Below are 14,864 nucleotides of genomic sequence, written 5' to 3' on the forward strand. Positions count from 1 at the left end.
TGGCCTGCTGCTTACTTGGAACTCATGTGGAACCACCACTGATCTGAAAGGAAAATATTTCCCAAGCAGCAGGCTTTCTGATCAATTGTTTACTCAGGTTTTCTGATCAGTTTTGGGCTCTAGCTTCCAGAAAAATATATTTTTTTCCCTTGTGTGTTATCTTTACCAGTCAAGCTCACTTCAAGTCTTGGTCAGTGCCACCATCCAACCCATCCAGTTACAGGGTAGTACACAGAGAGTCTGAAATCCTAGCACCTCTGCTGTTATGGAATCTGGACAGACTAATCTATCTTCACAGAATATTTCTCACCCCAAATTTCCCCTGGACTTTCACTTGGTGTTGTTGGGATGTCTGTCTCCAATTCATATCAACCCCTGTGCATGCTGAAAGCAAAAATTATTCTTATCTTTGGCCTGCAAAGGCTTTTACCTTCTAGAAGCCTCTTCTTAAAAACTGACTTAAAATATCACATGGAAAACAAATCATCATGTGGGACTCCTTAGTCTTTCTACATAACCTTCTCAAATCATTTAACCTTATTAAAATATCTCTAGGGTAAATTATTTGAATCCTGTCTCAGTAAACCTTGGCAGTGTCAAAAATTTGCATTAAAATTTTTTTCTCAGGTTATTCAGTGACCTCAGTCATGGAGACTGATAGTATAGAAATTGCTTTAGACAAACTTGTATGAAAGAGAGATGAATTGGTTAATATCTACATGAAAAGGATACTTTGGACCATTATGGGAAAAATTAATTCACAGAAGGATGCCAGAGTTGAAAAAACAGGAGCAAAGAATTTATCATTAAATATCAGAAATGCATTTATTAATGATAACAAAATAATATCACTGAGACAGTTAAACTATTTTGGAGACCAAAAGCCACAGGATAGACTTCAAACAGGACATGTAGAGTGTCCCAAGCTGTACAAAAGAGACAATTTAAAGTTGACAGGGGACCAAAGCCACCTGCATCCAGAGCTCATCACCACTCAGTTCCCATGGGATTAACCAAAGCCTGCTTGAGGGGTACCTGTTAGGGACAAGGTGAGGGGAACTGCTCCTCAGTGGACATTGCTGTGACATTTCTGTGAATTCCTGTGACACCACCTCTGGCATGGGGCACCATCTAACATAGAACTGGCTGTACAGGGCTGTTTCATGACAGTGCTGAGTGGGAGAAGAGCCCTCAGCCCTGCTGGGGATGCAGTGCTGCCCCAATCCTTATTTCAAGGGCCTCTGGCTGAGCATTTCCAGCTACATCACATTACTGAGTTACCTCTAACAGCAGCCTAAAGGAGTACTCTGTGTTGTTTCTGGATTTATTCTACAGTCTTCTTATTTCAGGGCTGCTGAACTCAGTCCTGGGGGAACATCACATGGAAACACACAGCTGCTGACCCCAGTGTATCAGCAGTGTACAAAGAGAGAACCAGGGCAGGAATCTTTCCTGGGGAAGACGTGGGTGGGTTCAGATCAGTCTTTTCAGGCCTACACAAATGGTCAGGAAAAGGCAATTTATGTGAGTGCTCATCAAGAGTCACAGAGGATAAATAATGGTGGAGAGGCTGGGAATGAAACTGAGTTACTGGAAGAAAGGAAGTTTGCTGAGCCCTTGTACAGGATTCAGTAAACTGAAAGGTTCTTACACTAGGATGGTTTTAACTACTTCAGAATTCATGATTTTTCTACAAGCTTTTTGTGTAGACCTGATTCTGCCTATTTAAGGTATAAGAACTTCAGAAAAACATCAGTTGTGACTGCTCCTGGAATTTATTTTAGGAAATTCTCTTCCACGTTAACAATCACCAACACAGAGCAGAGGTCTGCACATTTTATTTTCAGGCTCTTAAGATCCAGGTGTGGATTAAAAAAAAAAAAAAAAAAAAAGGAAAACATGCATTTTGTATATTTTGAAGCAGTTTCACTGCAACCCTGCAACATTCCCCCCCCCTGCCAGGAGGCAGAGGAATTGTTCCAATAAATTGTTACTCACTCTGGCTTTTTGCTTCTCCTAGGAAAAATATTTATCCCTAAAGAAAAGCCCATAGAAACCCATACAGAAGAGAAAGTGACCCTGGATCCTGAACTAGAAGAAGCCCTGGCCAGTGCTTCAGCTACAGAGCTCTATGACCTTGCAGGTTAGAGAAAATATGGGTGGATTCCTCCTCACATCCAGCTCCTCTCTGCCCATCCCTGCCACCAGGAGTGTCTCATGATCACCTCTCAAGTTCCTGCTGCTTCAGCCTCCAGACATTTCCCATGAAGACTTCAAGCATAACTCAGTAGCTGCTGCCTTTTAGACTTGTAATCTTCTTAAAATTGTTGTGGCAGGCAAGGGGAGAAGATGAACCCACTGCTGTGGTTTGGGGAAAGGCAGAATAGATGGGCTGCAGGCTGGGCTGTTGGCATTGTAGTGGAGAGACCACTGACCTTACTGCATCTGTATTGTTTGTAGCATATTACAGCTCTGACATCCCCACATGGCAGGATGGACTGCTGAGAGGATGCAATCAATCCTGCATCCACTAGGAAACCTGGAATCTAACCACTTGAGTCAGAAAATTGGTAACCATCTGGTTAAACCTGGCTCTCATCCACTTTTAATTCTTTTCCTTTAATCTGGTGTGTGCACAAAAGAAATAATATTGGGGTATGTCCACTTGCATAAATAACATTTGAACCTACAGTAAAACAAAGGACAGATCTTCAGTCCTTGAGCTGCCTGTGATTTTCAAGCAGTTTCTATCATCACTATGTCCCATGTTTATGCTACTAAAAGATCATCATCTGAATTACTAATTTTAGAAGAAGCAAACCAGCTAGGGCTGGTGAGAGAAATGTCCATGGGTCATCCTAAGACTGTACACAACCCTATGGAAACACTGACATCTGCCTTTTCCACCTAGTTCAGTGTGGATCCTACCCTTTCCCTGGGCTTTGAGGTCTGTGGTCCATCTATTTGTGCCTCTAGTCTATGTAAAAATGTTGTTGGGGGAATTGGAACTCAAATGCAAGTTTTTGTTTCTCATTAAGGCAATCTAAACGAAGTATTTCAGCATTTTAGGATAATCTGAACCTGGGTTAGATCAACATTAAACTCAAAACTCCTGTAGCTACTATATTGCAGGATGTACAGATTATCTTCTCTACTTCTGAGCTACACGAAACATTTCTGGGTGCAGAGTCTTTGCTCTGAGTGAAATGTGGAGTATTGCAGGATTCACAGGATTATGCTGCAGCCAGCACTTCTCAGGAAGTTCATGGGATGAAGTTCCAAGTTTTGCTTAGGTCTGGCCAGTGTCCAGCCATTTATGGCCGAATTTGTAGGTAACAAAGTCTAACAAGTAACAGCAAGTAGCAAGCCTGCTGCTGAGAGCTCTGAAAATTGTCTGTAACAGCAGCTAGAGAGTCACCTGCTTACAGAATACTGAGTTTTTTCCATAAGAAAAGACTTGATGATAAAAGTAAAAATCTACATTAAGTCAACTTTTATTTCATGCATTATCCTACAGAAAAAAATCCAAGTAGGTAACTTATGGAAGTATCAGCAAACACAGCACATTTTTTCCCTGACACTGCAGGAGTTTAGTTGCACAAAAGAACTTTTTCTGCAGCATCTTTTACAGAGTTTTGGTTTCTTTTGTAATTCCTCTCCTAATAGTTTTTATCCTTACTATTTAAAGTCCTGTAATACATTTTTTCTTTCCAAGCACATCAGCATCCACAAGCAACTCCATTGTGAATACTGATTTATTAAGCTAACCACACACACAATACCAAACACAATAAGGAGCAATAAGAGGGTCAGGGTGTATATTGGGAGGGAGAATCATTACAAGGGCAGCAGGGAAACAAGTCACCCAAAGAGATTGTGGGATTTCCATCCCTGGATGTTTTCAGGATCTAGGCAGGCAAAGCCCTGGCTGACCTGGTTAATGTTGGCAGCACTCCTGCTTGCAGGCAAGGCTGGGCAAGGTGACCTGCAGTGCTTCCTTCCAGCTGGCATTTCTGCCATATGCATAATAAATTGAGTCATTTGTTCAAAAACTTACATTAAAAATGTCTGTATCCCCAGTATTTAAACCCTAAAAACTCTCCCTATAAGCAAGCTTGACTCAGAGATAACATTATAATAAGGGGGCTTTGTTTGGGGAACCAGATGAGTTTGTAGCAGCTGTTTTCCTACAGTGGTTGTTCCTGCCATTAACACTGTTTCCTGTTGCTGATATCTACACGTTTTAGCTGTCCTTGGAGTGCACAATATGGTCAACAATCCAAAATTTGATGAAGGAGGAGCCCGCAGTAAGGATGGAAAAGGAACTGTGAGAAGTAAGTAAGCAGATTTGTTTTGGGCCATCTTCAGGGACATGCACACCTATGAGCTGGGTGTGTTGCTCTAATTTAGTTTAATGTAACTGGGCCTTACCTTAACTGATCTAATTAATCATGAGTGGGAGCTTCTTATAGTAAATTTGAAAATTCATTATCTATAATGACAACACTACTATGCAAATAAATTGTGCCTAAGGAGCTTTGTTTTCTTATCTGGCTCTGCAGAGGTGCTTGAAAGGACAGGAATATTTAAGAACCCAAGAAAAAGATATTTTCATTCCACTTCAGTTTGGGCAGTAGACAGAAAACAGGGAGCTGTAGCCAAGGGGTGGCCACAGCACATGCCAGGCCATCTCATCCCAAGTATTTACATTTAAATGCAACTGAAGGATAACTTGTAAACATGGGACAGAAAGGTGGCAGAAGCCCTGGCAGAGTGACATCAAGGTGTGGTCACAGGGAGGCAAAGGCTGTGCCCCTGCCCCACCTGCTCTCCCTGATCCACTCCCCCCACCTGAGTCCTGTGGCAGGGTGTTGGCACATGGCCTGTTACAGGGGTCCTGAGGTAGATGGGAAAGCATAATCCTTCAGGGAATTCTCCAGCAGAAACTGCTGGAGTTACTAAAAACAAATCCAGAAATGTCTGCTCTAAATAAACAGAGCTTTGGTGAATCAGATCTTAGCTCAGGAACCAAGAGGAGGATGGAGAAGGGGAGAAATGGGTATGTGTGAATTCCAAGTTTTCTTGAGAGCTGCCAAGGCTTGATCCAGAGCTCATCACCTCCATGCTCTGGGATATCTAGAGTGTTAAATTTTGCTTTTTGAGGAAAAAAAAAAAAAAAAAAAGTAGAATGTTTCTTCCTAGGGAAGCAATACTCAGAAAGTGTTTTGATCTTGTACAGTCGTAAGAACAGCAGCTCTCTTTACCAAGGAATTGCATTTCCATCCTTCTCTACTAAAGGGGAGGTGGAAAACCAGACACAAAATTCTCACTTCATTTTCCTCAGGATTGAGACTGCTCTGGAAGCCTCCTCAGTGGGGCCCTGTGCAAGATGCCATCTATCTCATAACAGGCAACTGCATGCATTATTAATCCACATAGATTTCAGATTATTTTTGTTGTACTAAGTAAAAATTTCAGCTATGTGAGTCAGCTAAACTACACTCCAATCACAGACTTAAGACCCAGAAAACCACCATCACAGCGCTTTATTCTTTGGTCCAAAAGCAATACCTTTCCCTAGCCAAGTAAAATGCATCAGTAAGAGGGAAACATTATCAGAAGTTGCCCATCAGTGTGGCAAAACAGCACTATTATTAAAGAAGCAAGATAAAACAAGTATAAAGTGAAGAATACAGCTAAGTTTAGATGGACTATAGTGTGATTTTTAACCCCTGAGGACAGGGTGTAAGTCTCTCCCTGGCTCCCAGCTTGGCAGGATGTTGCCACAAGTGCAAAAAAAAAAAAAAAAAAAAAAAGAAAAGAAAAGCTGTTTATTTGCTGTTTATTGTTTACTTTCCATCCTTCCAGCTAAGACAGAGTAAAGTCTCTATATGAATTTTACCAGCAGTTTTCAATTCCTGACTCTCTAGGAAGGCTGCAGTGTTATTCAGGCATATCCAAGGTCTCTCAGGAAATTAGTTAAAAAAGGTTCAGAGTAAAAGGGAGCAGAGTGAAAGCCAGCTCAAGGTTTGTGTATGACTTCATCTCTGCTAAGAGCATGAGTTTTTAAAAATACTTTTCTTTTTAACCATGATAAGGCATGATCCTTACCCACTGCACTGAACAGAAATGTGTAGTGCACTGAGGCTTTAGCCAAGCCCTCAAAGTAGCTCACTGTCTGCAACAAAAAATAAAAGGGTTTCAACATACTTGTGGCCAGCAACATATTCCTTCCTTGCCTCTAGTGGCTTGGATGGTCAGGGCTTATAAATTATTCTCCACAGCTATATGCATGGAATTAGAAACAATGATTGTGTTCTAAGCTATGATTTTTATGTATGTCTAAGAATATTTATATCTCCTAGCTGCCAACATTAAAAAATCTCTTTGGAATGTGAATACTGAAAAACTTCATAAATACTGGTGCTGGCAGACAAACTTGCTTTTTGTGGTTTGATAGCTTTGTTTTTTTAGAAAGTGCAGATGTTGCAATTTTACAACAGCTAATTAAATTTATAGTAAGGCAGATAACATCAGCCTGGGGGAGGGAACTGAGGGACCTCCTAATCATAGTCCTTTACGTTAGGACAGGCTACAAGTAGGTGCAGTGACTAATGTAGCAAGCAAGTTCTGACAAACAGGCCCTTGCAGTATATTCCATTATATACAATGGTCTTTAAAGCTGGTTTGGCTCAAATTAATTGTACTGGGACTTCTGTACAGAAAGGAAGAATTTGTCCATGAGGATCCTGACCAGCCACTGTGACCACAGCCCCCAGTGACATTCTTCTGGTGCACAGGAGGTGAAAAGGGCATGGCAGGGACAACAGGACTAAGTCTCCTGTTTCCAAGTTTTGTGGTTTACATAAAACCTTTCTAGAATGCTACAGTACAAACATAAACAGGAATTGAAAACCCAAGCTGTTAAGGATGCCTGTTCCTCACACCAACATTTCATGAGGTCTTGTGTTGCAGATGTGGTGAAAGGTGAGAAGGTCAAGCCCATCTTTGAGGAGCCACCTAATCCGACCAACGTGGAAGGAAGTCTGCAAAGGATAAAAGCAAATGATCCCAGTCTCATAGAAATTAATCTCAACAACATAAAGGTAGGTGATGTGGTTTCATTTATGTAATCATAGGAGACTTTATTCAAATATTTCCAAAGACCTTGCCTTTTATCTTCAAATTCTGCCTCAACTATTCAGGAAAAGCAGGACACACAGGAAGAGGGTGTGGAGGGAATTGTTGTAGAGGCTCCAAGGTCATCAATGCCTGATATTGAATTAGATACCAATTAAAAGCCCAGGGGATGACTCCCTCTGGCTGCCTTTCTTTAACAGATTGTAAAGCAAGATCTCTCATGGGTACTATATCATCACCACTGGCCAAATTCAATTAGCCCACACACACAAATAGAGGAGGAGCTGTCAGAAACTGATCAGCTGGCAGCAAACTAGGAAAGTAGCTCAGAGATCAGTCACATGCTTGCATTGGCCTGACCCAATTCAAGGCAGTTCTGATCACATCTTAGCAGAGGCCTCCACAGGTCTCTGAAGGCCATGATGAGCAGAGGATGTTTTGTCCATTCCAAGATGCTTTTAAAGGCATGGGGAGTGCTTAAATTGCTTAGAGTGAGGCTATTGATCAGTTTGATAATAATTAAAATCAGTGGCTGTCAACGTGAGTGGCTAATTACTGGATTTATCTTCTTAATATAGAATATTCCTATTCCAACACTGAAAGAATTTGCAAAAGCTTTGGAAAGCAACACGCACGTGAAGACATTCAGCCTTGCAGCTACTCGAAGCAATGACCCTGTGGCTATTGTAAGTTTTAACACTGCTTGAAGAAAAAACAATTTTTAAGTAGGTCTTTGTCTGCTTTAGCTTGAGTTCTTCATCTTCTTCTGCAGAATTTCCCTGTGACTATGCAAAGCATAAGTATAATCTCTTCTGATCTACCTCTATGTTCTTTCTAAGCCTATTTATGTTTTAATTCTTCATAGGAACTAAACTGTGTTTTGCAGATTCCCTGGTATTCCCTGAAATTTTCAAGATGTTATCTCATATTCCCTCTTTTTGACCCTCAGGCATTTGCAGACATGTTGAAAGTGAACAAAACACTGAAGAGTCTGAATGTAGAATCCAACTTCATCACTGGGACGGGTATTTTGGCACTGATTGATGCACTGAAAGAGAATGAGTCCCTGACAGAGATTAAAATTGACAACCAGGTAAAGAGAAAGCATTTGAGTGAACACACTTTTGTTTCCCATCTATGTGGATTCCCAGGAGGTTCTCCTAGAAGGCTCTAGCAAATTCAAGGCACCCTCTGTGGCTCAGACATTCTGCAGTTGACATCCCATGCCTGTGTAAACAAACAATGGAAAACTTTGAAAATAAATCAAAGCCAAATATAAAACCCAGAGCAAAAATCTCCAGGCACAAGGTTGTCTTTGTATTTTGCAGCACAGTACTGAAATATAGCCACTCGTTTCTCTTTCATATATGAAATATATTTTAATATTTATTTTCTTTTGGGGACACTCCACCACATCACCTACAGAGGCAGCAGCTGGGGACAGCTGTAGAGATGGAGATTGCCAAGATGTTGGAGGAGAACTCCAGGATCCTCAAGTTTGGATACCAGTTCACAAAGCAAGGCCCAAGAACCAGGGTAGCAGCAGCTATCACTAAAAACAACGATCTGGGTAAGATGAAATTACCTTTACTGTTTGTGAGCCAAGCCCTGACCTGCCCAGACATAACTCTTCCTGATTGTACATAAAATTGAGTTTTAACCCTACAGAATTCCATCTGATATATATGAGGAGTGCTCCATGGACTCTGTAGAGTAGGCAGCACCTAAGATCTTACTGTCATTAGGAGCCACTATTCTCCTTCTCCCACTCTAGGAAGGGGAGTTAATTCAGCCTTTTCCATGAAGCACCCTGGTTTTCCAGCTGCTCTGCCAGTTGTTCTTGCCAAAAATTAGAGATCCAAACCCATCCCTGCCTGTGCCATGAACACACAACTCATTTTGACATGGCAGACCAAGCCTCCCAGCCCAGGGAAGAGCACAGACATTCCTGCCTCCATGGCCAAGGGCAGGCAAAGACAGTAAAGCTTTGCAAGTTTTACCTGAGTGTGACAAACTCTGCCCTGTGTGTACACAGAAGATGATGGCAAGGCAGGAGTAGTTCACAGTAAGAAGGAAAACAAAACAAAACCACAAAAAACCCAAGTAAAAGCATTAATTATGTTTTGTGGCGTTTTCTAATCAATTCTACTTCAAAGTGGGGTGTCAAGCCATGATGCATTTGCTGGCTTCTGCTTTTGCTTGCCTTTCTCTGTGAGAACTAAGATAAAAGCTGATTTAGACCCTACTTCTTTCACACAGTTTTCTTTTTGTAGTCTGAATTTGTAGCAGAACCTAAGCACTCCAATAGTACACTGGCAGCCCTGAAACTATTAGTGTCCCAAATGGTATTTGAAACATCCCACAAAAGACATTTTTTCCACTACGTAACCAGTTACAGGTATGTATGTCCTGTACCTAAATGTCATTTTCCTGCAGTTTTGTAGCACAGAATACCTAAAAGAATCCATAAAATAAATGAAGCAACAAACCACTGAAAGCAGACACGAATGACTGATGTTACACTGTAGGCTTTGGAATACTGCAGCCTGTTTGCCAAGAAATAACTATGAAACCTCTGGACAGGAAAATAATGGGATGTTTGTAGTAATATATTGTTCTATTGGCTTTCTGTGGCAAAAAGCATTCATTCATCCAGTTTTACTGCTTTTGATCCGTACTCCATCCATCCAGTATCAGAAACAGGACATGACAGTTTGATATAACACCAGATTTTGTATCACATCAACAGGAGAACCTCACTAATCTTGTCTGGGCAGGTCAGAGAAAACTTTACATTTTTAGTAGGGTATGGAGTAGCAAATGCTGCCCAAGTAGAGCTGCTCTGTACCAGCTGTGCATCCTAAGTACTGCTGTATGTACCAGCATCCTAAGTGCTGTAAAAATTCACACGGGGCTGCTTGTCAGGAGTACTGCCCATAACACAAAGCTCATCCCTCTCTGCTTTGCTAAATGTCAACTTCAGCATGCTTGATTTCAAGTAATAATCCAGAATTGGTTAACTTATTGTCAGATGGCTGATGCAGTCAGAGCATGTGAAATTTAAACAGATAATTTAATGTCCAACCTGGTGTTTTCCTTGTTGCCAGTACTCAGTGATACCTGCACGTGAGTACTTTATTTTCTAAAATGCTAGGATTATTGTTTACTTATAGAATATACTTGTGCAATTGCAGAAGTTAATTTTTTATACCTAACACTTAAATAATCCAGAGCACTGCCATGCAGAGCATGGCTGACCAGTATTGACCACGTGGAACCCAGTGGCTTTTAGAAGAACAGTAGAACTGTAACAAAAATCTAAACAGAGCCATTGGGAGGAAACACTGGAAGTGGTGATTTCATCATCTCCTCAAACCTTAAGCTCAGAATCTGATTTTTATAAAAAAGGTATTGATATGAATACTTGGTGAAATTCTAGCCCATTATATGGATGAGTGTGGTTTAGATACAATTATTTTGTTTAGCACTAAGGCCTGTTAGTTACAGAATTTATGGACATAATCCTGCTGCGTATTCCTGAGAAGCTCCTTCCTTCCTATTCACCTTACTTGGAAGGGAGTGTGTCAGGGAGAAAAGTCCTCAGGCTCTCAGGAGAGCCATGGTGAGTTCTCTTTTCTTTTTTTATTGCTCCAGTTCGTAAAAAGCGAGTGGAAGGAGAGCGGCAGTAGCCACACCAGAGAGGAAGCAAAGCAAGACTGGAGGCCACCACCAGCTGCAGTCTCTGACTCTTCACTGGTCAGGAGGGAAGGCACTGGAAAACCATTACAATAGGAGTTGCTTATTTCTGTTAATGTCTCCTTTTAACCTTGAAAACACAGCCTGTTGATTTGTACCTTTCACAGTTAATTATTGAGAATGGTTTATCGCTGGATTTGAATGGAAAATGTTTTGCAATATCTGAGGCCAGGACACAGAATCTGAAACTGTGTTACTGAGCATCAAATACAGTGACTCTGACCCTAGACACTTTCTGATATGTTAAAATACAATCTTGTGTAAGGACAAGGGATTCTCTGCTGAAATTAGAAATTTTAGGGCCAAGTTCTGCAATGCCTTACGTTTGTAAATAATTGTGACTTGGATGTGTCTAGTCCTGGTGAATCCTGCAATGGGATGCTCCCGGGAGTGGAAAGGCCAGTACAGGTTTGCAGGATCACACCCATGAGCCTCTCTCCTGCAGTAGGATCTGGGCAGCTGGAACCACACTGGAACAGCACCCTTCTGCCTTCCTAGGTCTCCACCCATCCAGGTCCAAGTGCAGGATCATGCCTAGATAAACGTTGTCAAAGCCTACTTGTTTACATAAGCTTAGGTGAATCATTTCACAATGTTCCACTTACCTGTTATCCCTACTCCCCGTTGTAAAGTAATATTAGTGCTGCCAATCCTATAGACTTTGAATGTTTTGGGTTTTTTACCTAGACCAACAGATTTGCTACTAGAATGCACAGTTTACAACTATTGATCGTAATCTAAATGAGTATTCTGAGAAATATTTGGTTTGCTTTGAGCCAAGTTTGACTTTTTGTTTTTTAGTTCTGGTATTTATGTTCATTTTTTTTTTTTTTAGTATTATAGAACTGTTCTCAGGATCTTTTAGATGAAGATTAATTCAAGTTAATCTGGGATAGCAGCTATGCTACCAGGGAAAAAGCCTAAAAGGGTAGCTGTGACAGTAACAGAAGTTATACTTACAAGCTGCAGTTCGGGTTTGTCCCTGTATCACAAGGCACTTGGTATTCATGTCAGTGCTTGGCTGAGTAAGGGCAGATTTAAGCACATGCACAAATGCTTTGCTAAAGCAGAGCCTTAGCTCAGATGTTGGATATGATCTAAACACAGGGGAAAACGCTCATGAAGCAGCAGCTGACCCTAACGCTCCACTGCATCAAAATTTTAGTAATATTTCAGTCCTGTGTTCCACTGTGTGTATTTTACAGTCTAATGTTGTTCTCTACCACTGTTTTATCACTGCCAACATTTCTCTGAGTAACAGCCAGAGGTTCCTTGTGGTTACACAAACAGATGCTGGGAGAGCTCAAGCAGACTCGGGGCAGGGGACTCACACGTCCCGATGCTTGCAGAAACCCACCTGGGCTGCGTGCTGCTTCCCAGGGAACACAACCTTCTCCAGGCCTTCAGGACACCCAGGATGAAGCACAGCTCCCTTCAGCCAGGTGACAGGACAGCACTGGAGGTCATGGTCACTGCAGAATGCTCCTGACCCAGGGGGAGAGCCATGAGCCACTGTGCAGCAGGGCATCCAGCAGGGATTAGAAACCAAGGGAGCCCCAGGAGCAGTTGGTACATATTTGATGTACTTCCCCCAGTGATGTTTTTGTGACCAGAGCTGAAGTGCAAACTAACAGGATGAACCCTCCCTCCGTGCCTTTTATAATGGAATTTGGTAGGTCCCAGGTGAGACCCTTCTTGTTGGACACTGGTCTTCACACTGGGGACCAAACTGAATAATGTACCCTTAAATCTCACTTAATACAGTTTGCTAAAGTGGTCTGCTGAGCTGGGATCTGAAGTGTAGTATTTGCAGTTTACTTCCCTGGAGAGCTCCCAGGCTTTACAGTTTCCACCTCTCCTTCCCTTTCTTAGAATGAGGCCAAAACCTTTGCTTTGCAAGTGAAAAACATAACATACACGGGGGGTGCTTGCTGAGATTTTCCTTGGATCCATGTAGGATTTGCTGTGAAAAATGTTGCTATCCTATTGAAAAAAAAAAGTTCTGTAACACAGTCATAACTCTGCATGGGCTTAAATAGCAGTCCTTTAGAACATGCAGATTCCCAGGGGGTACTGGGCTTTGCAGCATCAAGCCTCATGAGTAGGAAGAATCCTCATCCCCAGAACCAAAAGATTGTGGTTGCAGACAAATTTCAGTTATCAGAATCACACTGTCCCTGTTTTTTTTCTTTTCTTTCAATCCCACCCAGGGCAACCCAACTATCAATCTGTTTGTTTTTTGTTTTTTTTTTTTTTTTTTAACCCTGAAGGTTTTCTTTTTATCGGTTACTTGTTATTTAAAGGGTGGTGCATAGATGTGCTTAAGGGAAACAAGTGCAATCCATTTCTAGTCTTACTTGCCATTTAAAGTGTTGGTATTTGCATGCAGCAGTTTCACAAGGGTGGATTGTTCTGGCTGCTTTGTAATGTCTGCAGCATGTCAGCCTGTGTAGCTTTGCTCAGAGCCACACAAGGGGTTATGTTCAGGTGGCTCTGTTCATGCCAGCTGTAGTTTGCACCATCACACCAAGGTACCTGGCTGGGAAAGGCCATGTGGGCTCTGTGTCCCTTCATCTGCCACACTCTCTGCACAGGCATGAGTCCTCTGGAGGGATTCCTCAGGTGCTCAGTGTCATCTCAAACACCAGCCCCACACAAGCAGACAGTGCCTGGAGCCCTGCACCTCACGGCAGGGACCTGGGAGGTTCTGACTCACGCACGAAAAGAACTCCTAAGCTCTGGTTGTTTTCTCCAGGCAGCTGCTGCCAGCCCCTGTCACGGGGCTTGTTGACCAGGGATGTATCTGTCCTGCCTCTTTCTGCTCCACACAAGGACTGGGCTGTCATCTAGCCTTGAACATCACAGATCAAGCATTGCAGCAATATAAATATCTGTACTACATGACAACAGCACATGATGGTGATGCTTGACAACATTAACACAGGATTATTTACCTGCTTAAAAAAAATCTCTGCATCTTACATGGAGGAGGTCAGGATGTGAATAGTTATTTTAAATTCTACTTTCAAGCAACATCTGGCATGCTCAATGCTGAATGGGGAACATGGACAGAAAAGTCCTTTCTTAAGCAAACATTCAGGAGTATTTTTTTAACATCGCTTCTCATGTTGACAGCTTCAGTTTGGTTTGTATTTTTTATAAAGTTTTTTCATTGAAAAGCTCAACTTCGTGTGTCCTAACGCGTGTGAATTGTAGTGTGCACTAAGAACCATGTGTGTACATGTGTAACTCTAGGTGTCTGTAAACAAAAGGAATTGCATGCTCAGAGTGTGGTGCATATGGCTCAAGAGGAAGGGAATTATCACACTATGTAACAGTGACTCCCCAGCATTGTGGTTTTTATAAATAAATCTTCGTAAAGGATTTGGGGTTTGTGCCTTGACTCGAGTCTCCCTTGATGCTCTGACATCAGATTAAGCAGCTTTCTCCACCATGGGATTTTATTTTCATGTTACCTGCACTGGGCTGAAGCTTTGTGAATGATGGTTGGGTGCTCAGAACTAAGATTGAGATCATAGAAACCTGGATTATCTTCCCAGGTTTAACAGACCTCCAAGATGTAAAGCAAGTTCCTCATACCTATCCCCACCTTGGCATGCACCCCTGCACATCACCAACAGCACCCCAATACTTTCCTGCATCCCAGCTCAGTGAACACTTGTGAAACTCTGAGATTTGTACACGAAGACACAGCACCAGTGCAGTTTTCTGCAGAGGAAATGAAACCCTCCCATTTTCAGAATATGTCACTATCTGACATACTTTGGATCAGCTCTCTGATGCATATCTAGACATCTAAAGCTGCATATGAAAAACTGAAGTATTTTTAGGAGTGAGTAGGTACCACGTGCAACAAAAGCTTAGATATCTAAGTTCCTGTCCTTAGACAGCTACATGCAATAGGAATCTGGTCCAGGTGTCCAACCCCCTTTTGGGAACTTACATGC

At 41.9% G+C, this 14,864-nt stretch overlaps 1 protein-coding gene across 1 annotated transcript in view; it reads left to right on the plus strand.

Annotated features, from left to right (window-relative positions):
• Positions 1-14,280, plus strand: part of LOC139801195 (tropomodulin-2) — a 33,840-nt gene extending 19,560 nt beyond the window's left edge. The window contains exons 4-10 of the mRNA XM_071755190.1: positions 2,021-2,143; positions 4,248-4,334; positions 6,976-7,106; positions 7,719-7,826; positions 8,090-8,233; positions 8,566-8,710; positions 10,795-14,280. Coding sequence (XP_071611291.1) covers positions 2,021-2,143; positions 4,248-4,334; positions 6,976-7,106; positions 7,719-7,826; positions 8,090-8,233; positions 8,566-8,710; positions 10,795-10,829 — 773 coding nt within the window. The 3' untranslated portion in view covers positions 10,830-14,280. The remainder of the gene's footprint in view (positions 1-2,020; positions 2,144-4,247; positions 4,335-6,975; positions 7,107-7,718; positions 7,827-8,089; positions 8,234-8,565; positions 8,711-10,794) is intronic.
• Positions 14,281-14,864: the final 584 nt, after the last annotated feature.

The sequence above is a fragment of the Heliangelus exortis genome, chromosome 11, assembly GCF_036169615.1.
Source record: "Heliangelus exortis chromosome 11, bHelExo1.hap1, whole genome shotgun sequence".
NCBI classification, from domain to species: Eukaryota; Metazoa; Chordata; class Aves; order Apodiformes; family Trochilidae; genus Heliangelus; species Heliangelus exortis.